The sequence below is a fragment of the Truncatella angustata genome (genome assembly GCF_020726525.1).
Source record: "Truncatella angustata strain MPI-SDFR-AT-0073 chromosome Unknown BKA67scaffold_7, whole genome shotgun sequence".
NCBI classification, from domain to species: Eukaryota; Fungi; Ascomycota; class Sordariomycetes; order Amphisphaeriales; family Sporocadaceae; genus Truncatella; species Truncatella angustata.
The window spans coordinates 2,638,480-2,664,140 of NW_025763387.1; the positions used below are offsets into that span (position 1 = coordinate 2,638,480).

At 50.3% G+C, this 25,661-nt stretch overlaps 8 protein-coding genes across 8 annotated transcripts; 3 read left to right on the forward strand and 5 right to left on the reverse strand.

Annotated features, from left to right (window-relative positions):
• Nucleotides 1–1,423: 1,423 nt before the first annotated feature.
• Nucleotides 1,424–2,633, reverse strand: BKA67DRAFT_380667 (cyanate hydratase). Its single transcript, XM_046096548.1, has 3 exons — nt 2,250–2,633; nt 1,733–2,172; nt 1,424–1,677 (listed from the first exon to the last, which is right to left on the reverse strand). Exons 1-3 carry the CDS (start codon nt 2,280–2,282, stop codon nt 1,656–1,658), a joined length of 495 nt encoding a protein of 164 aa, XP_045955599.1. The 5' UTR covers nt 2,283–2,633; the 3' UTR covers nt 1,424–1,655.
• A 2,995-nt stretch (nt 2,634–5,628) lies between these two features.
• On the forward strand, nt 5,629–7,484 carry BKA67DRAFT_576751 (uncharacterized protein). Its single transcript, XM_046103591.1, has 2 exons — nt 5,629–6,422; nt 6,793–7,484. Exons 1-2 carry the CDS (start codon nt 5,660–5,662, stop codon nt 7,083–7,085), a joined length of 1,056 nt encoding a protein of 351 aa, XP_045955600.1. The 5' UTR covers nt 5,629–5,659; the 3' UTR covers nt 7,086–7,484.
• Nucleotides 7,485–7,487: 3 nt separating this feature from the next.
• BKA67DRAFT_576753 (uncharacterized protein) lies at nt 7,488–8,583 on the reverse strand. The gene is made up of 2 exons (XM_046103592.1): nt 8,085–8,583; nt 7,488–7,951 (listed from the first exon to the last, which is right to left on the reverse strand). Exons 1-2 carry the CDS (start codon nt 8,391–8,393, stop codon nt 7,817–7,819), a joined length of 444 nt encoding a protein of 147 aa, XP_045955601.1. The 5' UTR covers nt 8,394–8,583; the 3' UTR covers nt 7,488–7,816.
• A 560-nt stretch (nt 8,584–9,143) lies between these two features.
• BKA67DRAFT_662014 (uncharacterized protein) lies at nt 9,144–9,971 on the forward strand (the record flags this gene model as incomplete). Its single annotated transcript, XM_046107924.1, has 2 exons — nt 9,144–9,544; nt 9,596–9,971. 2 exons carry the CDS (start codon nt 9,144–9,146, stop codon nt 9,969–9,971), a joined length of 777 nt encoding a protein of 258 aa, XP_045955602.1.
• Nucleotides 9,972–13,349: 3,378 nt separating this feature from the next.
• Nucleotides 13,350–14,091, reverse strand: BKA67DRAFT_576765 (uncharacterized protein). Its single transcript, XM_046103593.1, has one exon. The coding sequence runs from the start codon at nt 13,605–13,607 to the stop codon at nt 13,398–13,400; it is 210 nt and encodes a 69-aa protein (XP_045955603.1). The 5' UTR covers nt 13,608–14,091; the 3' UTR covers nt 13,350–13,397.
• A 1,338-nt stretch (nt 14,092–15,429) lies between these two features.
• On the reverse strand, nt 15,430–16,796 carry BKA67DRAFT_662016 (ribonuclease H-like domain-containing protein; the record flags this gene model as incomplete). The annotated part of the gene is made up of 2 exons (XM_046107925.1): nt 15,430–16,475; nt 16,547–16,796. 2 exons carry the CDS (start codon nt 16,794–16,796, stop codon nt 15,430–15,432), a joined length of 1,296 nt encoding a protein of 431 aa, XP_045955604.1.
• Nucleotides 16,797–19,332: 2,536 nt separating this feature from the next.
• On the reverse strand, nt 19,333–21,580 carry BKA67DRAFT_522336 (WD40-repeat-containing domain protein; the record flags this gene model as incomplete). The annotated part of the gene is made up of 2 exons (XM_046098365.1): nt 19,333–20,801; nt 20,857–21,580. The coding sequence occupies 2 exons, from the start codon at nt 21,578–21,580 to the stop codon at nt 19,333–19,335; spliced, it is 2,193 nt and encodes a 730-aa protein (XP_045955605.1).
• Nucleotides 21,581–22,433: 853 nt separating this feature from the next.
• On the forward strand, nt 22,434–24,956 carry BKA67DRAFT_539095 (Spb1 C-terminal domain-containing protein; the record flags this gene model as incomplete). The annotated part of the gene is made up of 1 exon (XM_046100579.1): nt 22,434–24,956. The coding sequence occupies one exon, from the start codon at nt 22,434–22,436 to the stop codon at nt 24,954–24,956; it is 2,523 nt and encodes an 840-aa protein (XP_045955606.1).
• Nucleotides 24,957–25,661: the final 705 nt, after the last annotated feature.

A 25,661-nucleotide genomic window follows, 5' to 3' on the forward strand; every position in this document is an offset into this window, starting at 1 on the left:
GAGCTTCAGATTTACTCTTTTTGTATCGATACTGTCACTCACGGAGCCGCAAGATAGATCTGTGCTTACCCTTACTCAGTGTGGTTATGCCAAGTCGGTCGTCGACAGCACATAAAACCCAACACATCAACAACTCGTACAGTAAGAATTTTTGTTATTTTTTCTTGCTTTTGAGAAGACCACATTCTAGCAATCTGTCTTGTATTAGAAACATAAGTTCGGCGTGACTGAGCAGAAAATAATGCAACAGTCTAACGTCTCGATCGTGCTGCTGAGTTGGTGACAGAAGCCGTCCGTGAGCAGTCAATTTGACTGCTTTGGTCGCCGTGCTGATGGAGTCATAAGCTTTTATCCGCCCCAACCTTCACAATCGGGAACAGCGCCCCGGCCTCCTTGAACTGCAAATCCTGAGCCCGCAGGGCACATGATGGAATGGTTTGGCAACAGCTTTCGTCGCCTTCGGCCTGGGAGCATGGCCGCCGATGCTATCACTGCTGCCACTGCGCCTGGGCCTTCACCAGCCTTCTCGCGCTTCAGCGATCTGCCAACCGAGATCAGGCTTCAGATCTGGCGAGATTTCTGAACACCTCCAGTGAGCGTTCATGTAATACGCGAAGGCCCAGGTGGCTTGGAGCATCTGGATCATCACATGCCGACACCTCTTAGCACACGTCGAATGTACGATCGTAAACGTTCCCCCTTGAATACACGATCGCGGCGCTCAAGTAGCGCTGCTCGTGGCATCAGGGTCGGCATACTCACAAATCAGGTTTTGGAGGAACAAATTGAGGTGGTAGACATTGTTTGCTTCCTTTATCTCATATTTGTACACGTGACATCGCCAGATTAGAACGAGAGTACAGGGAAATCGATATAGCCGCGAGACAGAGAACTAGGAGAATTACCTTCCAGGTTTTATAGGAACCTGATGATTCGAACTGGACTCTTGCTGTGGATGCTCTTGCACACGATACTGTGCCGATGATTGAGAACTCAGCCAAGCCGAATGCTGTATTTTTAATTTTCCGATCAATTGCCACACCGATCTGGTGTATCCCTACGATGGCGGTGATTGGCCTATGTTCCGCCAGCTTTTGGAGAAGAATTGGGTCTGTAAAGCCTAGAGAAACTGGATGCGACACTGATAGACGATACAAGTGGTCATTCTTGGGGTTTTTCGTCTTTGCGTGACTGCCTTGCTAGTTCGTGGCCTGAACTCCAGGGTCGCTGGGTTAGGGGCTTCGCCTTGACACACAGATACCTCGTCACACGACTGGAAAGATATGCGTATGGCAGAAGAAGAGGGTCTCGGAGAGTGGACTTTGGCTCAATACGGTTCCACGACGTGAGGTTAAGTCAGCCGCACAGTCCCACTCTTGCGACGCAGCTACTGCACATGTATCAGAAGGTCGAGAAGAATCTCAGGTCTGCCTTTCCAGGCTGGAAGGATACTGTGAAAATCCACTGGATTTTATATACCGAAATTGCTAACAATGCATGACTATTGTCACTCATCACTACTGGTTGTAACAGTCTTACATGGAAACAGTTCATGCTGAAGGCTATCAATCATATACTTTGAGGTTATATTATAATTTGGTACTGGTATCATGCAATAACTTCCACTAGTCGGCTTATCCGGCATCCATGAACATCTAGAAGCGAGTGAAAGGCAGCCTGTTAAAACATATTAGTTGAACTCGAACATGAATGCGCAGTCGGGAATGCATACCACTTGCCCCTGAGCGTAATGTTCACCCAAGCAACACCCTGTTCATCAACCTCCTTCTCCACCTTCGACGAGAACGCGATAGCGCTCATGATACCATCGCCGAACTTCTCGTTCATGACGGCCTTGAAGGCGTAGCCGTAGTTCTGCACGATCTCGTACAGGCGGTAGATGAGGGGCTCGACGGGGGGCATGGGGCCAGCGCGGCCGCGGTCGGGAAACCCGCCCATGGTGGCCTCGAGGCTCTCCTTGGAGACGCCCAGCAGGCCCGAGAGCTTGTCAATGTCCTCGGACGACGCCTGCGCCTGCCCGTAGAACAGCGCGGCCACGGCCACCTCGCCCCGTCCCAGCTCCTGCGCGATCTGCTCGAAGGTGAGTTTCTTCTGGGCCTTGCCGTCGAAGAGGACTTTGGAGTAGGCGGGGAGCCTATCGACGAGAGTCGACTACGGAAAAGAAGTTGTTAGTCGTCGGGGTATCTTCTTTCCCTCATAAACATCTTTCATGGCGGGGTAAAGCGTACATCGAGCACGGCGATCTTCGAGTTGTCAGACATGGTTATGTTATTTGTTGTCTTTTGCGGGTCCCACGGTTTTCTCGAGAATCCTGGACAACAATTGTGAAATTGGGCCGGGCAGATATAACCATATATGAGATTTATATTCACGAACACCTCGGCACTTCTTACAAACGCCGCAAAACGTCATGAAGTATAACCCCACATTGCTTTGCGATGCGGAGATAATGCGGAATTCGGTGTCTGCCGCTCCAGGCGTTTGGGCCATTTATGGATTTTTCAGCTGGAATTCTAGAATTTATAACTTGGGTGGACATAAGTTAGAGGATGATCACGAGGACGCTTTCATATAAGCATTTCTGCAACGTGAAATGTTAGTTGTGGTAGTCGCGATGTACTCCGAATCTTGTGATTCAAAGTTACCAAGTTAAATGCTCAAGGGACACAGAATATTGTCCGTCGGAAAAGTCAAGCTCACAACGATTTTGAAGATGTAAAGAACTGCTGCGGACGAGGCCCGCACGTGTCAAGGATTCCAAGATCTTTAGAAGAGCTTCTAGCAAGGGTTGTTGTTACCACGCCACGTGCATTACATGCCGACAGCCTTGCTAAATAATTCAGCCCCGATCGATTTGCCGATGCTTGTGGAGAGCAACTTCGATTTAGTCAACCGGCCAGCCTGTTTCCTAAAATTATAAGCATCTCAAGTCTATGGCAAAGTTGGTGGAGTCTTGCTCACTCCTACTTCGAATTCTGGGTGCGGGAAGATATATAAAGTCGTGAAAGTTGATGGTGGGGTTGCGGGGAAATGGTAAACCCCCCTCCTAAGACGCTGAGCGTCGAACAAGATGAGGTTTTCACAAGAGTTGGTGGGGTGAGCTGGCCGACGTGGAGTGAAAACACCGTCGACTGCTCCATAGATTCGGTACTGGTTTTTCTTATGAGAGCAAAACCTTTAGGCTTCAAGGTGAACAGAGCACTGCGCAGGTGTTAGCGAGTTTTTAGGTCTTCGCAGTATTGAAGTGAAGCTTGTCACAGCAGCGCAAGAACGAAATTATACCCGCTCTACTAATGCTCGACCAATAAGTCACCTGCGTTGCCAATGGTTATAGATGTCACAGATGTTTAGTCAGAGGCATACCTTGAGCCCTGCCAATTTATCATGACCGTCCCCAACTACCGAGACATGATTGCTTTCCCAGTTGGTTGCAAGGGCAGGGACCACGATTCATCAGTGATATGCACACATTGCAGAAACTTTGACTAGCACTCAACGCGTCTAATAAATAAAGCAGCGGTTTGGCTGAGTGCTGCAGCAGTAGACAACAAGCTTTACACAAACTTTGCCCGCCGTTTCGAGCTTCAATAATCCAAAAATAGATCGGTCAGGGTCTGCAGATGGTGGGTGCTATCAGCTACCTGGACACCATTGGAGACGTTGACTCGGACTCGATCTCGAAGGGCTTATTCGCCAGTTTCGTGCAGCAAAAATTCGCCTCTCACAGGTATAGCTGGACTCCGCCACCAAGCAATGCGAATACGTTTGCCAAATCAGACCACGATGCTCACCTAAAAGGGCTTACCTGCATCTTAAGCCTGCCTGCCTCCTTGCCTGCCTCCTTGCCTGCCAGCAGATGTCATGCAACTCAGTGCAGTAGCACCTGCGCGCGGATACTCTTGTTCGTGGGTGCATCTTACTAACCTTAGCAGACTCGATGGGACATGCAAGTGCCACCAACTCGTAGCATTGTTGTGGCACATCGAAGCATTGAGTTCTGCTAGTGTGTAGGTGAACCATGTGCGAGCCGCCAGCACACAATTCTGTGAAATGCTTTCACAGCCTACTGTGCGCTTCTACTGTGCAATGCTTGATCGTCGAGTCTTGGCATTTGTTGCTGGCTGCCTCTCATTAACTACCAAATCGATTGTGGTGCCATGGCAAGTGTCATGCTGACGATATTCACAGGAGAGAGAGCCGGTCGCAATATACATTTGGGCTGTGCTGAGATTATGAGGACCTCCAGTCATTTCTACAGAGTCGATCAATCACACGCAAGCAGAATACGAGACTGCAAAAGAGGACCTGCACCCACACAAACGCGAGCCAGCGTGGGCCATCTCTCGTTCTTGGGCCGGCCGTGAACCGAGCTTGACAATTTTCGGCGCTACGCACAGCGCAGCACAGGAAGCAGACCCCATTCAACAGCTCGTATTCGACGTCATTCTCGACAGTGTTGCGACTTAATAATTGGTTGACCAAATTCTGTGGAGTTTCAGAAATATGCACCGCGGCTCAACTAGAGAGCAAACCGGTCATTTCCAGTCGACTGGACCGCTCTCACGTTCACCAAGGGGCCAAGGCCACTCTGGCCGAGCATTAAGGGTGAAGTCAATTTTGTGCCGATACTTTGCACGTTTGCCGCATAGACCACGCATACGGTCGGAAGTCGTACAAACTTTGTCGTCGTCGTTTGTGCGACCAGAGGTAGATGCCACATGCAGTCTGCAGCGTGGGATGGCCACTCTGCAGGCTTCGCATATATGGAAGTATGTATATAGTATTCCCCCCGCGACTTCGTTCTTGGAAAAGTTGGCATTCCGGCAGGAAATTTCCGTTTAAACGACGAATCCCATATCGAGGTTTGCCAGGCTGCCACAATAGTTTGCTCCATTTGCTTCGACACACCTGAGAAGCAGTGTCAGGTTGCACGCGTGTCCGCGGCAGATCCAAGCGAACGGGCGACAGGCGAAATGCAGATAAACGAAACACCCTTGCCCCTGGCCTAGCTAAGTTAGCGATGAGGACCACGGAAGCTACGGTAAAAACACCCAGATTTGCCCAGCCTCCCAGCTCTGCGGTCTAGCAAGGATCAAGGAAGCTCTTTTTTCGCTTATTATCGTTCTCTATTTCGAACCCTCGTTGAAAGCTGATAAAGAAGACAAGCTTTTCCTGTCAGCTCCAGCCATTGTCTGTCCTCCCTTCCATTCGAAGTTTCGCGTCCAATAGTAAAATCTGGCACACGAAGCTATCATCCCACACTCGTTCAAGTACTTCTGTGACGATTGATCCGACGGAATAGCGTGCCGTTGAGAACTAATCTAGCTGGTATCCATTCGCTCGGCCCACTTACACCAACACTCAAGTTTACCATTTCAGCAAGCTCATGATGCAACGAGGGTGACTTGGTGCTCATTAGTCCTTGTCTCTTGTTTCCTTGGATCATTCATTGCAGTAGCTTTGCATTAGTTTCTAAAGGAATCGCCTCAAACACTTCTCTTATACCCTGCAACATCCCCCCCGCCGTTGGCTGCTCTCCAAGATGGTATACTATCCGCCCTTTGGAGTAGACGAGAAGTCGTCAACAGCAGCAGCAGCAGCAGCGTCGTACAGAGCCGAATACCCTATCCGGAGCAGAATGTTGTCAGCACGAAGATTCGTCCTCGGCCTATTGGTCCTGTGTATCGTTGGCTTTGGTGTAGCAACGGCATCATCGGCAGCAGCATCATCCCTGGAAGATCGGCCTTTAGGTGGTGCGAGTAGCTCTGATGAGGCCCAGTCAACTCTCCATCAGGCAGAGATGAGCCTCACAAAGCTCATGGACTCAGCATCGCCAGATGCCCTCCACCGCCTGCTACACGCCTACTTCCCCGGCACCTTCAAGGATGGGGTCTACGAGTCTGATGGGTCGGCTATCGAGGCACTTCACTCAAGTGATGCTGCTCTGGCAACCTCACTTGTGGAGCTGGCAAAACGTCAAAACAGTTCGGCAACGGACTCTGGTGACTCGGGCGCTACAGTGACTGCTACGGATGCAACCACAGTCACAAACACGGCCACTACCACCGCCGATGCCACTACCAGCCCAACCACACAAGCTACTACAGAGGCTACGACCCAGGCGACCACGCAACCTACAACTCAAGCGACTACGCAACAGGAGACCACCACGGAGGCTCAGACAACACCAACAACTCAGGCTACCACCCAAAGGACTACGACACAGGGTACTACGCAAGTTGAGACGACTACTGCTCAAGGAACAACAACCGTACAACAGACTACCACAGCCCCGGGGACGACTGTACAGAACACTGTCACCAACACCAAGACCACAGGAAATGCTCAAACGACTCGTACATCTGCTGCTGAAACGACTGAAAACTCTCCTACTTCACAGGGTACGTCCATAGTAACTATTATCTCTACTGTTGTTTCAAATGGTCGTACTACGACTACTGCGGTTGTGTCTGCTTCTCCTGTCACTATCACGACTGTCACTTCCAATGGAGGGACATCGCAAGTAGTCACTACTCTTACCAGTACGGCTACTGCTGTTACTTCTCCAAATCATACCTCTGAAACCGCAACTTCTACAACGCGTACTACTAACGCCGGGGGTACGTTTTTGTATTGATCTTGCTGTGTTCGCTTCGCGATGTTTCGTCGTCTCACTGATTTCTTTCTTTTCTTTATTATTTCTCTTTTTGTGCTGCGTGAACATTTCTGATCGAGCTTTCCGAAGAACACATGCACTGACCGATTACCTAGGCAACACTCCAACTACCTTGGCAACCACACAGTCGCCCGGCTCGACTGACCAGGCCACAACCACGCCACGACACTCTTCGTCGACGAGGACGTCAACGTTCACCTCGACTCTGGCCAACGGTGATGTGCAGACTATCACCTCTACTTCGGTGGTGGACGCAGCGCAGACCGCGGAGGCGACGTCGACTGGCGAGAGTGGATCGCTGCAGACCGGCAATCCGGCGTCAAGCAACAGAAACCCCGTCTTTGAGATGGCCGTGGGTGCTGTCGTGGCCGGATTCATGCTGACATAAGCGCATGTCGTTGACTTACAGTGGCTGACGTGGAAAAGTTGATAGAATTTTCGGAACATGTGGCGGAAGAAGTAATAAACACTCGAGAGTGTAATTTTTTGCATAATGGGCTTCGCAGCCCCGGCGTTTGTTTTGAGTCTGGATCCTAGGCATTGATGCCAGCATCTGCATTATATGGGGCATTTGATGGCATATACACTCCTTTTTTAGCGTTATCGGCATACACACTCCTTACGATACCATGGGTAGCATAGCGGGCATACATTAGACAGGGCATCCGGTTTCATGGGCACAGCCGGAGTTACGACACTAGAGATACATACAGCAACAGGGCGGTAATACAAACAAACATTTAGGTTATCGACAGATGACAACAATCAAAATCAGCACTAATTTCGATTCGTCCCGTTTTTCAAATATGTGCAAAGTGCGGAATGAAAACACAACCTAGTTATGACACTCATGTGTTGAAAACGTGGCGCGCTTGGCAGGAGCTTTTGTTTTGTCTACAAGACCAAGACAACGCAATGCTCGCAGATGATTGCACATGCCAGCAGAAGCAATTTGAAGTTCAACGATAGCCGGCACGACAACAACGGCCAATATTTGTTTCTTCTACCTGACGCCCGTGGGTATAGTTCCTATTTTAAACCAGAGATATGATACAAAGATACGGTGCTTGTCGTTCGAAAAAGAAAAGGAAGAGAAAAGCGAGGGCCCTCCCATCTGACTTAGCCGGGACCGATTTTGGGCATGTCGTGATGCTCGCTAAGTTTCGACAGGTATGTGTTGAGCTCCTCCACCCTCTCCTTGTGCGTCTTGAGTAGTTCTGGTCTTGAGCTCGCGGATTTCGACAGTTCTAGCATCTGTGATGGTTGAGTTGAGTTAGCCCACCGGCCAACTGGAAAGTGAACAATGATTGCGTCCTCTCCTTCCCCTGTCTCCCCACGAGAGAGGAAGGAGGGGAAAATTGGTTGCCGCTGTTGTGCTTCCACTCACCTTCTTCCTCTTGTACTCCTCGTGCCGCTTCTGAGCCTCGGTCTTGTACTCGGGCGGCTCGTCGTCATCCTCTTGCCGCGCCCTGTCCTCCTCATCCTTTGTCTTGTCGGCATCCTTCTCGCGCTTCCTGTTGTTGCTGCTGCTGGGCTTCGCAGCAGCGATCTCCGACGCAGCTTCGCCGGTAGACAACGACCGCTCCAGATCGGACGGCTTGTCCCTGTTCTTCTTCTTCTTGGACTTGGACACCTTGCCGCCCTTCAGCTTGAGGGCGCCACCTCCGCTGAATGACGTGTAATCGTCCGACGGCATATCTCGGTTTCGGGAATGCAGGAGATGGGCGAAAACAACTAAGATTGGATTAAGCCGGCGGAGGGAAAAGGTTGGATTGTCGAAACACTCGCCTATTGCTGAAGACGAGGCTGCTGACTGCCCCCCACTGTTTAGTGGCTGTCGCCTGCTGTAACCGCAGGCCGCCTTTAGCGTGGTGTGTTTGGGGAAGAGGCTCTGGGCAGTGCCATGTACTGACGCATGTAAACTGTCGCAACATCAGAGAACACCAGTAAGTATCACACCAATGAAATCACTGGTTTCGGTATCAAAAAACTTGCAATACCATTTCAGTGTTGTATTACGCCACTCATACAAGGGATTCAAGTTCACGCGATCGTACACAATAGAGTATACACATACATGATTGCAACACAGTTTCCATGCAGTAACCACTAATTACGATGCTGGCACAGTCCAACGATGGGCTTGCTTCAAACAGCTCAATCATTTGTAGATTCAAGTGACCGCATAATAGACTCTATGTTCGCGTGAGTGCATACTATAACCTTTGTAAACAATCTGCAAGCCTGCATCATGAAAGCCGTTCAGAGAACCTTATTCAAACCTCGTTTCTTTCTTCGACAGCCCAGGCCTGCCTTGGTTTCTGACTCAGTTTTCCAGCGTTAAAATCCCCCATTTCTTCCTCGTTGGTGCAGCGTCAACTGATCATTGGAGCGGATTGCACCACTCTGACAACACATACACTCTACATTTCCAAGGTCGGCCACAATGTCTGGGACGAGGGAACAGGCAAATGTTTTTGACCCCGCCCTCAGTGCCAAGCTACACAATAAAATCCTAGAATTGGGATGGAATGCTGTTGACCACGACCTCACTTTTGAACAAGCCGCACCGGGTTCCTGGTGGGATGAGAACGAAGAAGAATGCAGAAGTCGGGGCATCACCGCGCGTTTGCATCCTAAGCTTATTAAGTTTTTGAAATTAGCTCGGGTTATTAATCCGTCGTTGCGGAACTCGGAGACTGGTTACGACTTTTTCTTTTACTACACCCTTGGGCTAGCACCCCCGGTGGCATTGATGCCGGACAACCCAGAGCTTTTTGGTAATCCGGACCAACACGTCATTTTGTATCATGTTCCTAATATTGGGAGCCACCCTGTGGGCGTCGTGTGAGTTGCCTGCCGCTCGGTCTGAGCTCCATTGACAATCTTGACGCAAAGGTTCGATCAGTCTTCATCAAGTGTTCGTGTGACCTTCTCCTTGTGGGACGACAAGCGGACTCCCTGGCTATCGCTCCAGTCTCTGTTACAAGAGTACCTCGATATGACTTATTTAGTAAAAGCCACGGCTGGTGAGAGCGAGACTGACGAAGAGGAAAGCAACGGTGAAGATGAGGAAGAAGACGACATTGATATCGACATGGAGACTGACGCGCAATTCACAATTGAAGCCAACCGTCCTTGGGCTCTTCACTCGCACAGTCCCGAAATTCTGGACCGGACCATTGCGGCGTTTGCAAACCTGATCGGAGCGATTCAGGACCGCATGCCAAACCGCGACTCTTCCACGAGCGCTACACCTACATCATCACGTTAAGAAAAATTGGTTATGTATACAACTCATTTACGTGACACCTTATTACTACTTATATCATCCGTATTTCCTACGTGACAGAAGGTTACACCGTGCGCGTTGCTGCTAGCGTGGCTATATATATAGGCCATACGGCTGAAAATATATATACCTACTTATACTTAGTATAGAAATTACATTATCAACGAACAAGCTAGCTAGCTACTACGCGCCGCCACTTAATCAGCCACGACCGTGGCCTAAGGCCTGTCTCTCGTGTTTTACCCACATACCTAGAGGGTATTTTCGCAAAGGCTTTGCTTACACGGCAGCGAGTACTGAGGCCATCGGCTTAGGCAACACAAACAGGTGTTTTCAGTCCTCAGGTAAGTCCAGGGTTTCCGGAAGCGACCAAGTACAGGCTGATCATAGACGGCTGCTTACTTTCCTCTATAGAACTATGCGCCAAGGTATCTGGCCATAGTCTTGAAGTGTTTGGATGATCTCGCCGAGGTTGGTAGGCTCGGGCAGGGTCTCGCCATCAGAATACTCGTAGACATCGTCGAAAATGCTGTTGTCTGGAGGATGCTGGCTGTAACTCCTATCGCACGCGCCGGTGCTCTTCGTACTAAGCTCGTATGTTGGTGACCAGCTCGACATTTCTGGAGGTTTCAGCTTGCGCTTTCGGCCGCTGAAACTAGACTGAGTTGAACTCATGGCGCGGCCGCGATACTTAAGCCGCTGCGCGTTACTTTTGACTTGACGAGGACAACTTACACCTCTCAGATCACACAGATCTGGGCCGCCTCATTCTGCAAACTATACCAGTCGTGCCGGCGTTAGTCGTTGTCGTCCAAGCTCTTTTGCATCGAACGATCGAGGGCGGCTACACCTGCGCTGTATGTCTTATTCTACTAATGCCAGCGGAATGGCCCGTTCTAGACAAAGCTTCGGTAGATTGGAAAAGAACTCCGGAGGTGGTGAGCCGAGTCTGTGCTTCTTAGGTTCAGAGGGCGGTATTCATTGGCCCGAATGAACGCGGTGATAAATGTCAATATTCACTGATCGGGTGGCATCAAAAGTTGGCCGCAATCGAGGTTGGGAGGGAGTGGGTATGCGAGACGGTGCAATTGACCAAACTCCGGGGGGCCTGCCTCACATCGGAATTAGTGGCCCCATCAATTATGCATTATCCCAAAATCTCCCAAGCGACTGAGAAACGTAGGGTCATCAAAACCATAGACGGAAATACTTTCTTTCAGCTGTCAGTGGCTCGTGAGAAGATAAACCTCTCGCTAGACACCATCATTTCGAATCGCTCAGAGAATTTCGCGTTGGAATGGATTCAGAGATTTGAAAGAGAATTCAACCAGGCTAAGTGGGCTACTTGGCAGACAAGCTTACATAACTACTAGTAGTACGGAGCACCCACGTTGCTGTGATTCCGTTATTTTTGGGACCAGTGAATCTGACCCAGCTCACCGCCCAGCCCCACGTTAGGATGGCTATAAATTCTCGAAGTTTGCGGCGGCCCTACGGGCAGTTTCTTTCTCTCTTCTCCTTAGATCAAAAAGTAAACAATTCAGCCACGACCTTCACCTCGAACTTCTACAGTGATGTGTTGCCATTCTCTATAAGAGAAGTCGAATTGCAGAAGAACATCCTCGCTAGGAAGTCTTCCGCGCGTCTTCGGACAGTGTGCGGTAGATGTCGAAATATTGGGGAGACATTCCAACTCAATCAAGCAAAATTTGCTTGGAGTAGTAGATAGAGATAAGCCAATACGTGCCGAATAAGCAACTGGTCGCAAGGAAGAGATTGCGCGTCGACTACTGGCAAGCTTGATCAGTCTCTGATGACGGTCTGCCACCATGATCGCCGACATGACTGAGGCCTGAATAATTTTGTCTGCTGACAAACTTGCCTTTGCTAATGTTCAAAGAAAAGCCTTCATCGCCATGATGACTGCCGTTGAACGACGCGACATGGGTGCTTTTGAAATGATCACGTGTCTCGTCTACCGCACCCAATTCACATTCCACGGCCTTCGCGCCTTGTGCAATAGTGAAGAGTTTTCGCCAGATTTGAACCATGAATAGTCAGCTTGCTTGACATACTACTCAGTCGACATGCCCACTATCTTGATGATGGCTGAGACGATCATGTCCATCACTTGCTGCCAATCAGAGGTCTTTGCTCTGTCGCTACTGGTATGGTGAAGTGAGTCCTATGTCATTCTAGTTTGTCCCACCAAGTATTTCGTTTGACGTCGCGCACAAATCGTGTTATCCACGGTCATCCTGTTGAGTTTTCTACTCATGGCATTTGCATCAGTTCGCTCTGTTTCTGGAGCCTACTGTGGTGAGTTGACAGGCGGATAGCTTCTACTAAGAAACCCGGCCACCGTGGTAGCTACGACTCACCATAATGCTAATGATTAGTGAATAAATATGCCTAGTCGACATACCAGCTTGTTGCGCCACTTTTTAAGGGAGCAAACGTTTGCGTGGTGGTGGATGGGCATGCGAAGTCTCAGCCGTGTCTCTCTAATCGCAACCTGCGCCGGGCTAGGAAGCAATGTCGGGCGTTCATCTCCCGTCCATATTTTCTCATGGGAAGATGGAATGTCCTGTAATCCCATATCATTCTTCACTACGCCTTTGGTCGGCCCCGCAAGCCAGTATGCACGTTGTTGACGAACTGCTTCGAGATGCCATCGAGCTCGGATTTTGAGACAAATGGGCGGTGGTGCGCCTGGCAATGTTGCAATGTCCGCCTTCCTTTATAAGAGCTCCCGGCCCGCTGCTTTCGGCAGAGTTTCATCATCTGCAGCATCAGCTCTGGCTCGATCTTGGTATATCTCTAATTAACCAGTAGTCACTCGTTTGACCCGCCCAGCCATTCGGCTATCACATTCATTTGTACCCACGACCCTGCCGTCGTCTACTCAACCCCCCAGGAATCCCTCGAGACGGTCTTTCGCTCTTCGAATAGCCCTCGAGCTGTCTATCGAATAAATTACACATCAACCATCCACATCCAAAGACATGTCTACCACCAACATAATCAACGGGACCGCCACCTCGGTATTCTACTCCTGCACACCGTCCCCGGCCACGGAGACGGTATGGACCACCTCGTACGTGACGGTGCTGCAGGCCGCCTGCCCCACCAGCCAGTGGCTAGCGACTTACACCGTCGTTGAGACCTGCATGGGCAACCCGGCCAGCTACCTCCCGCCCGCCGTCCCCAACGGCTTCGTCGTCACCACCGTCACCTGCGGCTCCTGCAAGCCTACTTCTGAGGTCGTCATCACCTGCCCCGGTGCTCAGCCCACTGGTTTCGTCCCCACGGTGTTCATCGAGGGCAACGGTGTTACTGCTTCCATCACACCGTCGCCTGCCGGTGCCGCTGCTGGCATCCCGACAGTGGCTCCGGGCGGTGCTGCCGCTACCACCAGCGGCAGTGGTAGCGGCAGCGGCAGCGGAACTGGCTCTGGCTCAGGTGCCGACCAAGGTGCCGGCTCTGGAAGCGGTAGCGGTAGCGGTTCTGGATCTGGATCTGGCTCCGGTTCAGGCTCCGGTAGTGGTACTGGATCCGGCAGCGGCCAAGGATCTGGATCTGGATCTGGCTCCGGCTCAGGTTCCGGTGCTGGCTCATCTGGCGCTGGCTCCGACACCGGCTCTGGTCTGGACATGGGATCTGGCGCCGCGGCTGGCGACAGCAACACCACGGTCACGACGAGCAGCCCAACCGCCGCGGTCACGGCCGGTGCCGCCTCATTCAGGAACATCTTTGCTTTCTCAAGCTTGGTGGCCGCCGCTATCGTGCCCATTGCTCTTCTATGAACTGGGAGTTTGATTTTTGATGTTTTTGTAATATTGCGGTTTTGGAGAGAGGTTCTTGGGAAGCGAAAGGTTGCATTGAGTACCCAAAGCAGATTCATCTCGGACTTTCTCGCATATGTTTCATGACGACTTAATGTATCCTTTTTGCCCTCGTGGGAGATTCTAGGCAATTATAGAAAAGGCGATGCTGAATTGTTATATGGCTGTAGTGGTGGATCAGACCAGTGGAGGATTCCATATTTCTCGAGTCATGGTTTGGTGTTTAATTGACAAAATTCATATAATACTTTAGGCACCTTCAGAAAAATGTACTTTTGATTGGCGTGTTACTTGTGAGGGTGCATATTTATGTGAATGGTTGCCCGGAGTTAACACGAGCCTTTGAATCATACTGGCGGTGGAACACCTACTGTTCCCATGCATTCCGAAAGAACGACTTCAACGCAAAGACGCGTAAACTGACGCCCGTCAAGATAACAACGCAATCACTGAAAAGTTAATACCATATTCTGTATCTGGGTTAAACGATTTTTTGGGATAAGAAATTAACTTAGGATCTAACATTCAAATCACCTAGCGTACACATAGCAAGGTAGAACATGTTAAATAATCAGCTGGTGTACTATTTTTATCCACGCAGTTTGGGAAAAATGACCGTAGTCCTAGGTCATATAGGGATAATAACAAGTGTTGACTACTCTATGAGGCATTGGCGGAGCTTGCGTGCAGCCCCTGGCTTTACGGCTTTCCAGCGGTCAACCAAAAGCGTCGTATCAGAATTTCCGTCTCTGCACGTCTTTATAGAAAGACTATCTCCAATATGCAAACTCAGACAACGTTACGACTAGATAAATACCTCGGGTCGCCACTCATCTAGATATCTATTCTATTATGTTCTCGAAATGTAAAGTGGGCTTACCAGGGAACAACCGCTGTGACAGCTCGAAAATTTCCACTCCAAGACTTTCAGGCCACAATGTCGATGCTGATATTCCCGTCCGGCTGGAACTCCATCACACGAACAGCGCCACTGAAGACCACATCATGTGGGCGAGCACTACAATTATATCGGTCAGCGCCCAATTCTCGCCAAGTTGCAGACGGGTACTCTAGATAGTGCTGGAACGGAAACTTGTACCTTGCACCTGCCCATCTGCCTCTATAACTTGTCTCATCTCTCAGCCTCCTCGTGGCACTCGAAGCAGGTACCAAGATGCTCGATCTCCGTAGCTGACGGTCAGCGTACACCTTGATTAGTATGCTAATATACTACAAGTCAGACGTTATATGCGCTTATTCTTCGTTAATTAACGTGGTTAGTTAAAAGTAAAAAGAAAGCTTACAAAACACCCAAGTAAAGTTTAATTAGTTCTTAAATTCAATTTCTTTCGAGTCATTATATTTAATAATGATATTCAAATATGAAAGACATTCAAAAGAATTTAGTTTTACTATATTATAAGGACAATTCCCATGTTCAGAAGACGTAGTCCGACCGAATAACGTGAAATATTTTGTTTGCGTCTATTAGAACAGCAATTAAACTATTGAAACCAAAACTGGACAAACTTTATCACTTTTGAAATTTGCTAATTGCTTAATATTACTTTCGCGTCTCTTTTTTGTCGTGTTTTTCAAGCATTCCTTCTCAAAGTCTCGGGGTTCCCGGAATCATTGGACGAGTTGTTGGAGCTGAGGTCTTGAAGGTGACGTGGGGAAAAGAGTATTTCGGTCTTTGTTACCACTTGCCTTCTTCGCTTTTCTCTCAATCGCTTCTCACGCTCGGCATTTAGCCTCGATTGTTCTTCTCTCCTCTGTGTAGCCCACACTGCCAGCTCATCTGGATGGCAGAGACACCATATTGCGACTTCGCGGGTGGCCAAGGTATCCTCGGTGCAGTCATGCCCTTTCTTGTCCACCTGTATGGAGAGGTTGGTAAGGTCCTTGGCCAGAACCTTGAGTCCCCATGTCTTGTTGGCAATCCCTGCACTGCCAAAAACTGCCTCAGCTGTCTGAAAGGAAGTGTCAACGACATTGCTATGGACCAGACGCATGATGAGAAGGTCGTTGTGCAAGGCATGGCCGACCATGATGGTGTCCGCATCGATATAGGTAAATAGCTCCGACCTAGCGGCCCTCCATCCCAGCAATAGTTTGCCCTGCCTTCTAGCAGTATTGATTACAGACCGCGAGACACCGCTGAATCGCGTGCGCCAGTCGATCACCTTCTCCAGAGGATTGACTAATTTGTCTATAAGAACTTCGCCCGTCAAAACATCCACTGCACATAGTTGAGCCAATTCACTTCTCTGCTTCTCTTGGGTGCCCTCGAAATGGCCGGAACCGACGCCGACCATCTCACAGTCAATGGCCACCACTCGGTGGGTGGTTCGTGAGGAGTGTTCTGGGGCCATGAGAAAATCTTCTGCATTGATACCAGCTGGTAGCTTGATCTTCTGCGAGGACCAGATATTGACAACAGTGGGAAATCCTTTTCGACGCAAGAGCTCCCTTGAGTGACACCGAAGCTGTAGAGCATAAAATAGTATCTCTTGGTCAGAGTTGTCGAAGAGGCTGTACTTATTACACTTATGTCGGATGCAAGAAGCGGCTTTGCAGTTGAAAGGAGGATATTTGGGGGGAGTTCGGAAGACAAGAGGCTTGGATGTTCGAGGTGTGTCTGATTTTGCGTTAGTATAAAGACAACTTGCTTCGAATGTTCATCTCGACTGCTTATGTGGAGATACGTACACTTGCTAAGAGGTTTAGACTCCCCATCGCCAGTGCCGTTGTAAATATCACCTGTTGTAGTGATCGGTGGGCTTAGGCTAAACGACGTAGAAGTGGAAGGAATGTTTGAAGACTGCTCGTGTCTAGGCTGAATGTGCTGGTGGGGAAAGCTATCTGCTACATTTGGTGGGAGAATAGCTTTTTCAATACTCTTTGGTATTGCGTCTTCATGAACGTGTCCAGTCTGAGAAGACCGAGAAGAAACGCCCATTGACGCAAATCTGTTGAGTAGCACTTCGTGAGATGAAACAACTTGGGCTATTTGTGGTACATGCGGCTGGCCAGCTGATGCACTTTGTGAAAGGCCAATTGGAGAATCATGTGATTCGCGAGGAGTTATCGACAATGTATAAGGCTTCTCGTGGTGCTCAGAGTTACCTTTATGCTGTTGGAATGCTCCCGGCGTATCATAGAGCTGTTCACACGACCCACAATAGCGAGTTGCCATATGACCAGTCCCTACAGCATGGTCGATTGCTTCTTTCCTGAAAGAGAAGAGTTGAAGACAGTCCTCGCAGAAAGACGGATTGTCATAGAAAGGTCCATGCTTAGTAAGACGAACCGAATGTTGCTTGTGCTTTTGGCAAACTTCAGACGTCGTGAAAAGTTGCTCACACGGATTGCAATAGCGATTCGCCATGTGGCGTGTCAGCGCAGCATGATTAGATGCAAGCAACTGTGATGTGAAGAATAGGCCACAATCCTCGCAGGATTGAGCCTTGTGCCAGACATTGTAATCGCCTTCCATGGTTCTCTAACCTGATGTTCTGAAATGTTGCTACAAGAAAGAAGGCGGGTTGGCGTTCGCAACCGTTTGAACCTTGGCGTAGACGATACGGAGAGCTATCTTCTGGAATCAAAATCACAGAAAATATTCTTCTTAAGACGAAGTATGAAAGAATTCGGATTCAGGGTTTTCTAGGGAAACTTCTGTGATTCATCATATAATTTAATAATGCAGTGAACACCACTCATGTAGAAGGTCTGGACCTATGTATACCATGGATCTGGTGACGCCTCGTGAACGGGCCATTGCTGACTCAGAAACGTGCGGTATGGCTACGATACAGCTCAGATTATCTCGTTGCATAAAAGCCCCCAGGCGCAGTTGACGTTAACTGCTTCTGGCCAATTAATTGAATTTCTTTTGAAGAGTCGGTCAAGTGGTACTCCCAATGTATAGCATAGACGTACCTTATCTCTTTTCTTGGCCGGCCACTTACAAGATATTGGCCATAGCCTTGTACTTGCGATTCGGGCGACGCTGCAGCAGTTCCCGGATATTATTGCTTTTACCAATATATTTTGGTTCATATATGCACCAACGCGTAGGCAATTATCTTTAGGATATTAGTTGTCACACTGCTGACATGCCGAACGGTGAGCTCAAAGGGATTGTGTGGCCCTGGAAGTGCTGGTCAAATGAACCATGGGTACTTTCCTATCCAGGCCGTGGGGTTCCTGTGGGGGCCATTTTAGCAACACCGCGTTATATAATTAGTGGAGATGGTGCATATGTTGACCTGACTGGCCGTATCACCTTTTCGACCTCGAGCTGATGACATAAAATATGCTGAAGGAGGCGTTGTCATAAAATAGTGGCTATCGCTATCCCAGTGAAGTTAACTTAGGTGTAACCCCATGAAACCTTAACCCCCCCCCCCAGGCCTGATGCGAGGTATCGATGACTTCATCCAAGATTTCATCCTACTTTCCGTATTGATAACTACGAATAAGGATAGGTCAACTGTAACTTGTATAGAAAAATTAGAGGCACGGCTGATTGCTGAATATATATATAGCGATACAGTAAATAGGCGACCGGCGTACCTATTCCATGTTCTTGATAGTTGCAAAATGATAGACACTGACAATGTAATGCTCATTCCCATGCAGAACAGGCAGCATTTCGCTCCATCTATTGAACATGAATCTGTACGCGCAGAATACCAGAGGCGGTTGTGCGCGTTGGAAAAAGGCTCCCAGCCACAGACTCCTGCATGTGCTCGCGTTAGATGTCCAAGATTACCTGCAGCCACATGTGTGCATTACAGCCTGATGTTGCCAACGCATTTGAAACGCATACCCCGCTCATTGCTTTTGATTACTACTGATCTAAGACGACGGGCCAGCGTTTTTGGCTCATCATCTTTAAAGACATTTATACCGGCTCTGGACAAGGGGAGCCCGGATATAGAATGATCAAATTCCGTGGTGAACAAGTCTCGATGGATGGCTTAGAATATTTCTGGGTCGATATCTGCTGTATCAAGAAGACGAGCGATACAGAGCTCACGCAATCGATCAACTCGATGCTCAGATGGTACGAAAATGTGAGACGTTGTTGCCTCTTTCTAAAGGATGTTTCTGCCAGAGGCCGGGGTACCAATCATGAACTTTAAGTAGATAGCGTATCAGCTTAGCTTTGAAGACATTGAGGCACCGTGCCAGATACTGTATAATGCGAAAGCCTAGAAGAGGAATGATACGAGTGATGTTCACAAAATAAGGCACAGATATATCAAGTCATGGTATCATAATACTCCTACCGATCAAAGAATCCAAGTATGCTAATATGCAACACAGGCCAAATATAAGCTCTTATCAGGAAAATGCTCTAAGGGGTATTCTCATAAAAGCAAACAATATCGCAAAACCAAACATGATCCGTCACTTCCTCTAAGGTGGCGTTGGGAATATTTATATATAAGCCGGTAAAACTCAAACCCGTTCGTCTTGTTTTGTTATTACTCGTCATCTTCGGAATCGCCATCCCAGCCCTCACCAACATCAGCCCATCCGCAGCCCCAACGCCTGCCCTCGGTCTCGCCACCCGTGCGCAGGTCCATGGCTTGTTCCCTATCTTCGCTCCAGCATCGAATCAGGTAGTCGTCACCGATAGTGATGAGCTTGCCCTGTTCCGTCCACGTCAACGAACCAACCTCGCGGTCATGACCACGAACAAGAGGCGTCCCGACATTCCTAATAATGGGGATATCGTCCTTCTCGCGCATAGCAGCGAGGTTTGTGGAGCTGGCGGCGCGCTGAAAGAGTGGCGGCCGATGAGATCGCGTAAAGGCTGAAGGCGGTAGGGAGGAAGACGCTGATGCCGCGATGGTGGAGTCTGATAAGGAGAGCGACGACATGGCACCAGAGAGATCCGGGCGAAAGTGCCGCTCAGCAGTGGGAAAGACAACAGCGCAGGAGTCTGAGCTGCCAACTGCTAGGAGCTCGCTGCGGCCGTCTTTAGCAGGTCGAATGGCAGCCTTGACGTAGAACGAGGTGGCATGGAGTGATGGGTGTCGAAATCCGTAAATGGGTCCTAGGCCGTTATGTGTCGTGTTGCCGTGGCGCCGTCTCGCAGGTTCGCGCGTGCTGAGTTCAGGCGCGTGGCCGAGAATAAGATGTGCCATTGAGTAGGCATAAACAGTGTTGTCTTTGCATAGTGCGTAGAGCCGGGAGGCGTCTGTGCTGAGAGTAAGTGATGGAATGCCAAAAGGACGCCAATGGGAGTGGGAAGTCGGTGGGGCCGTGACCGAAATAGGAGTCGAGGTTCTGTGACGGGTAGTGGTAGATCGTATGTCCCATAGTTTAATCGATGCGTCCGCTTCGCAAGCGGTGAGGAGTAGGTGTTCTTGACCTTCTGGCAGGAACTGCAGCGCCGTCACGGAGACGTCCCCTATGCGGCCTGGCAATTCCCCACGTGAAGGCATGTCCCCCGGGCCACCAGCCGCCGCTTGCTTCACTTGGCGGGATGTGCGGGCGTGCGCGTCGTAAATGCTATTCACTGCACATCCCTCCTTGGGTGGTGGACGGCGGAAGGTCAAGCCAGAGTCACGTTCAGATTGAGGGGACATCTCTGAGACGGGCCCTTTACACCGAAGATCCCATATTTGAACGCTACCATCCCGCGAGGAGGTGGCCAATACTGACCCGTTCGACCTTCCGGGCTGGAAACGCACTTGCTTCAAGGAAGCTGTGTGGCCATGGAGCAGAGCCACGGGCGTCTGGGTAATCATGTCAATAACCCGACCGGTCTGGTCTCCTGAAGCCGTGGCTAACAGATAGTCGTCGTCGGAGAACGTGAGGTCGATGATGGCATTGCTGTGAGCAGGGAAAGAAAGGTGGATCTTGCTGAAAGGTTGCGATGTATCGCCTGATGAGTCGAGGAGCCTTACTCTGCCCTCCTCATCACCTACTGCTACGAGCCCATTGGCTAGGAAATATGTCAGTTCGTCGTGAGGAGAAAGGGCTCATGGGATTATGCTCACTGTGACACGCCGCTGTACAAAAAGGGATACAGCGACCCGGCCCATCATGACTGATACAGTTGTGGACATTGTCAGGGCGGCTGTAAAAGTTTGCGGTTTCTGTTCTCCAGTCTGACACTGGGTACGCCATGTAAGATCTCCCAGCCCTCGGCATGCCTCCCATCTCCCTCTGGAGGAGATGGCCAACAAAGCCCCTGGCTGTGACAGGAGCCAAGCGCCTGGCTGGCCTTTGATGGAACAGGTCATCGTCGTCGTCGTCGCTCTCGTCTGACTCGACGGTTTCCTGGCTCGAATGCAAGGATCGCATAGGACTGAGTAATGCCGACTGCCTATCAATGGGGGGCGCAGGGAGAGCTGGCTGAATAGTAGGTTGGCATGGTGATGAGTCAGGTGTGTGATGTATCTTCCTGCGCTTTGCGCGGGTATTGTCGATGGCATTCTCGTCCCGGATATGAACATCTTCGCTGGGTGCTCTGAGTGGACTGGATGGTGCGGGCGTCTGTAGCCGGTCGTTCCTGTTGAGTTCTGGGGCAGCAAGATCCCTCAATGCCTTGCGTGCTGGACTGATATGGCCGGGAGCAAGGTGTGATGGCACACGCGGCCGCGGGGTGAAGAAGCGTCGAAACTTCCTAGGTGTGATGGACGGGTTTCTTCGCTCCTTGGCATTATCTCGCCTGGGTGGCGAATGCTGCCTTGCGTCCCTCCGAATTGGCGACGAGGGCATCAAAGCCTCTGTCACTGCCGACCTGTTGACCATTGCCACCTATAACTATTGTCGATTCTCGAATTGTCGTCTATGACGTCCGGCCGAAGAGGAGCAGAAGGACAAACCACAAGAAATAGTACAATACTCAAACAACCATTGTAAAAGAAGTATGGATCCGTAGCGGCCACAGATGTTACGAAATAGGTTTGGATGGGTCAGGTGGCGGAGGAGGCCATCTTGGGTACGTAGCAGGCGTGTGAGACGGACTCTTTCACGTTAAGTGGTTTCTTCGCGAACTGCACGCGGTCCCCGGCAGCTCAAGACGCGATAGTATTAACTAACCTTAAAGGTGGGGAGCATTTTCACGGGTGCCAAACCAATTAGACGGGGTGATGACGCCCGAAAGGTTGGCCGGTGGGCGGTGGGGTGGCATCGAGGCTTGCAAGGCTCTGGAGCGCGAACGTGGGGCGCAGTTATCCGGTGAAGGCCACTTGCCTGCTTGCAAAGAAATGCTGTCCGCGTTTATTCGTACGTACATATTGTAACTACTAAACCAACCCAGGTTCGACTTATGTACGTACCTGTGGTTGACTACAGCAGCTTATGTATGTAATGGACCGTCAGAATAGCGAGGACACGAGGACACTCTCGACAGTACGGAACGGATCCGTACCTAGTTTTTGAACGGCCCCGCTTATCGCGCTTATCGGGGATTACCGATAAGGAATTTTTGAAAGTTTCTGGAGCGTCGCTTCCTTGCGCCTGGTCTCGTCTCGTCTCGTCTATCGTGCTTTCACATTTTACCCTCCGCCACCTTCCAGTTCAACCATCACCGTCCACATCGGAATCCCCCCCATTATCTTCCGACAAGATGGGTTTCCAGAAGAAGACGGGAAAGGGTCGTCTTGACAAGTGGTACCGGCTTGCCAAAGAGAAGGGTTACAGAGCCCGTGCTGCTTTCAAGTTGGTCCAGCTCAACAAGAAGTATGGCTTCCTCGAGAAGAGCAGGGTCCTGCTGGATCTTTGCGCCGCCCCCGGATCATGGTGTCAAGTTGCCGCAGAGGTCATGCCTGCCCAGAGTCTGATTGTCGGTGTCGATCTGTCACCCATCAAGCCTATCCATGGAGTCATCACTTTCCAGTCCGACATCACCACCGACAAGTGCCGAGCCACGATTCGCCAGCACTTGAAGACCTGGAAAGCCGACACTGTACTTCACGACGGTGCTCCCAACGTCGGTACCGCCTGGGTACAGGACTCTTTCAACCAAGCAGAGCTCGTCCTTCAATCCATGAAGCTCGCCACCGAGTTTCTCATTGAGGGCGGTACGTTTGTCACCAAGGTCTTCAGATCCAAGGACTACAATGCACTGCTTTGGGTCTTCAATCAGCTCTTCACCAAGGTCGAGGCCACCAAGCCCCCGTCCTCGCGTAATGTCTCCGCCGAAATCTTTGTCGTCTGCCGCGGCTTCAAGGCCCCCAAGAAGATCGACCCCAAGTTCTTAGACCCCAAGTCTGTCTTCGCCGAGCTAGCTGAGCCTGCCCCCAACAACGAAGCCAAGGTGTACAACCCCGAGATCAAGAAGCGCAAGAGAGGTGGTTACGAGGAGGGCGATTGGACACAATTCAAGGAGCTGCCCGCTTCAGAGTTCATCAACACAACTGACCCCATCGCCATCCTCGGTTCCTACAACAAGCTGTCTTTCACAGGTGCTGCCAACGGTGACGTTGCCTTGGCTGCTCTTGAAAAGATGCCCGAAACCACAGAGGAGATTAGAATCTGCTGCAACGATTTGAAGGTCCTCGGAAGGAAAGAGTTCAAGATACTGCTGAGATGGAGACTGAAGGTCCGCGAAAAGTTTGGTTTCCCATCAAAGAAGACCATCAAGGAGCAGGAAGCCGAAGCCGAGGCTGCTGCTGCCGAGGAGACCGCCGAGGTCGAGGATATGGATGACGAGCTGAGGATTCAGGGTGAGCTCCAAGCCTTGAAAGACAGAGACAACACGAAGAAGAAGCGCGAGAGGAGGAGAGAGAACGAAAAGAAGCAAAAGGAAATCATCCGCATGCAGATGAACATGATGGCCCCTATGGATATTGGAATAGAAGAGGCGGGCCCTCGTGGCGAAGACGCCATGTTCGCCCTCAAGCCTATCGACCAGAACAATGCCCTCTCCAAGGTTTCCAAAGGCAAAATGGCTGTCCTCACTGAAGCTGATGCCAGGAAAGATCGCGACAGCGGCATCGGATCAGAGGAAACCGACGAAGACTCCGACGAGGAGGAGGACCGCCTAGAGCGCGAGCTTGATGGCATGTACGAGCAATACAGGGAGAACAAGGCAGCTTCTGATGCCAAGTGGCGCGCAAAGAAGGCGAGGCAAGAAGCCGACGACGGCGAATGGGACGGTGTCTCGGGTGACGAGGCCGCTTCCAGTGGCGATGATATGGAGTTTGATCAGGAGAGCAGTGATGAGTCAGACGACGATGAACCCGCACCAAACAAGAAGTTGCTCACCGATCTTGACGACACACCAACGGAAGCAGGGGGCCTGTCAAAACGTGCCAAGAGCTTTTTCAATCAGGACATCTTCAAGGACATGCCTGGTATTCTTGATGAGGGACTCGAGGAAGGTTCTGACGCCGAGGTTGCCGAACCTGCTCCTAAGCCAAAGAAGGACAAGAAGGCCAGCAAAGAGTCGAAAAAGGCCAGCAAACCGAAACAAGAAGTCTTCGAGTCTGAACCTGCCTCAGATGACGAAGATGATGGTGGCTTCGAGGTCGTGAAGAATAAAGACCAGGAAGACGATTGGGAAGACCAGGACAAGCGACTACCTGACGGACGCCTCGACATCGATATCATCACAGCAGAGGCCATGACTCTAGCGCATAGACTAGCAACAGGGCAGGCCACAAGGCACGACATTGAGGACGAAGGCTGGAATAAGCACGCTTTCAGGGACAGAGACGCATTGCCTGACTGGTTCGTCGAGGACGAGGGCAAGCATGACAAGCCGCACAAGCCTATCACCAAGGCAGCAGCAGCAGCCATCAAAGAGAAGATGCGCGCCTACAATGCCCGTCCTATCAAGAAGGTGCGCGAGGCTCAGGCTCGCAAGAAGTTCAAGACTGCCCAGCGTCTCGAGAAGCTCAAGAAGAAGAGTGACATGCTCGCTAACGAGGAGGGTATGACCGAGAAGGAGAAGGCCGACGGTATTGCCAAGTTGCTTGCCAAGGCAAGCCGCAAGAAGCCCAAGGATCAGGTCAAGGTCGTCGTGGCTAAGGGTCTTAACAGAGGTGTACAAGGTCGTCCTAAGGGTGTTAAGGGCAGGTACAAGATTGTGGATTCTAGAATGAAGAAGGAGATGAGAGCGTTGAAGCGGATCGCGAAACGCAAGTAGATAAGGAGTCACAATATCAAGATAGCGTGTTGCTGTCGTTACTCGATCACTACATGATCTAATTGTATTCTGAACCTGAAGGTTGGCTTCACGTCTACCACAACCAGCCATCGCAACCGCGGCCTACTGGTATAGTGCGGCCCTTGTATTTCAACACCTGCGATACATTCTTTGTGAGCGACATCCCGATTCAATTTACGCATAGTTCTGAAGACGAACTGGCCGTTTCAAGGATGACAGCCGCGTCTGCCACAACCCCGCAAGTGTGGCTGATTCGTCCTTTTTCAGCATCTCGACTACCATGGCTTCACTATAGGCTGCAGTAGTCGTGTACACCAAGATCCACCAAAGCCCAGCCTCACAGCACCGTCCACTCTGGACACCTTTGCTGACGTCAATCATCGGTTCCTCTACCGAAACCGAGAAAATTTCCGCAGGTTACATTCAAAAAGCTAACATAGACAGTGATACTCAAAAATATGCGATCTGCGCGGCTTGCAAAGCTAGTCTTCTGTCAATCATTGGAAATGTAACTGGCATACTCACGTCCGTTGTCGCTGTTATTGCTGCAGGTGCGTATGGAGTAAGCCTAGTCCTCTTGATAAAGTAGATGGCCCTGTTGAAGTCAAGCTGGACGAACTTTGACGAGAGTATTGGAGCTTGAGCAGATAACATATAGCATTCACGTCCGACCCACCACACAAC

Bases quoted from the DNA above. Each gene is read 5' to 3' on its own strand.
- BKA67DRAFT_576753 (XM_046103592.1), bottom strand. From the start codon at position 8,393: ATGCCGTCGGACGATTACACGTCATTCAGCGGAGGTGGCGCCCTCAAG. The intron at 7,952-8,084 runs GTGAGTGGAAGC...CAACCATCACAG, and splicing joins AGGAGTACAAGAGGAAGAAG to ATGCTAGAACTGTCGAAATC.
- BKA67DRAFT_576751 (XM_046103591.1), top strand. From the start codon at position 5,660: ATGTTGTCAGCACGAAGATTCGTCCTCGGCCTATTGGTCCTGTGTATC. The intron at 6,423-6,792 runs GTACGTCCATAG...CCGATTACCTAG, and splicing joins AAACTCTCCTACTTCACAGG to GCAACACTCCAACTACCTTG.
- BKA67DRAFT_576765 (XM_046103593.1), bottom strand. From the start codon at position 13,607: ATGAGCCAGCACCGGAACCTGAGCCGGAGCCAGATCCAGATCCAGATC.
- BKA67DRAFT_380667 (XM_046096548.1), bottom strand. From the start codon at position 2,282: ATGTCTGACAACTCGAAGATCGCCGTGCTCGAT. The intron at 2,173-2,249 runs GTACGCTTTACC...TCTTTTCCGTAG, and splicing joins CGAAGATCGCCGTGCTCGAT to TCGACTCTCGTCGATAGGCT. The intron at 1,678-1,732 runs GTATGCATTCCC...ATGTTTTAACAG, and splicing joins ATTACGCTCAGGGGCAAGTG to GCTGCCTTTCACTCGCTTCT.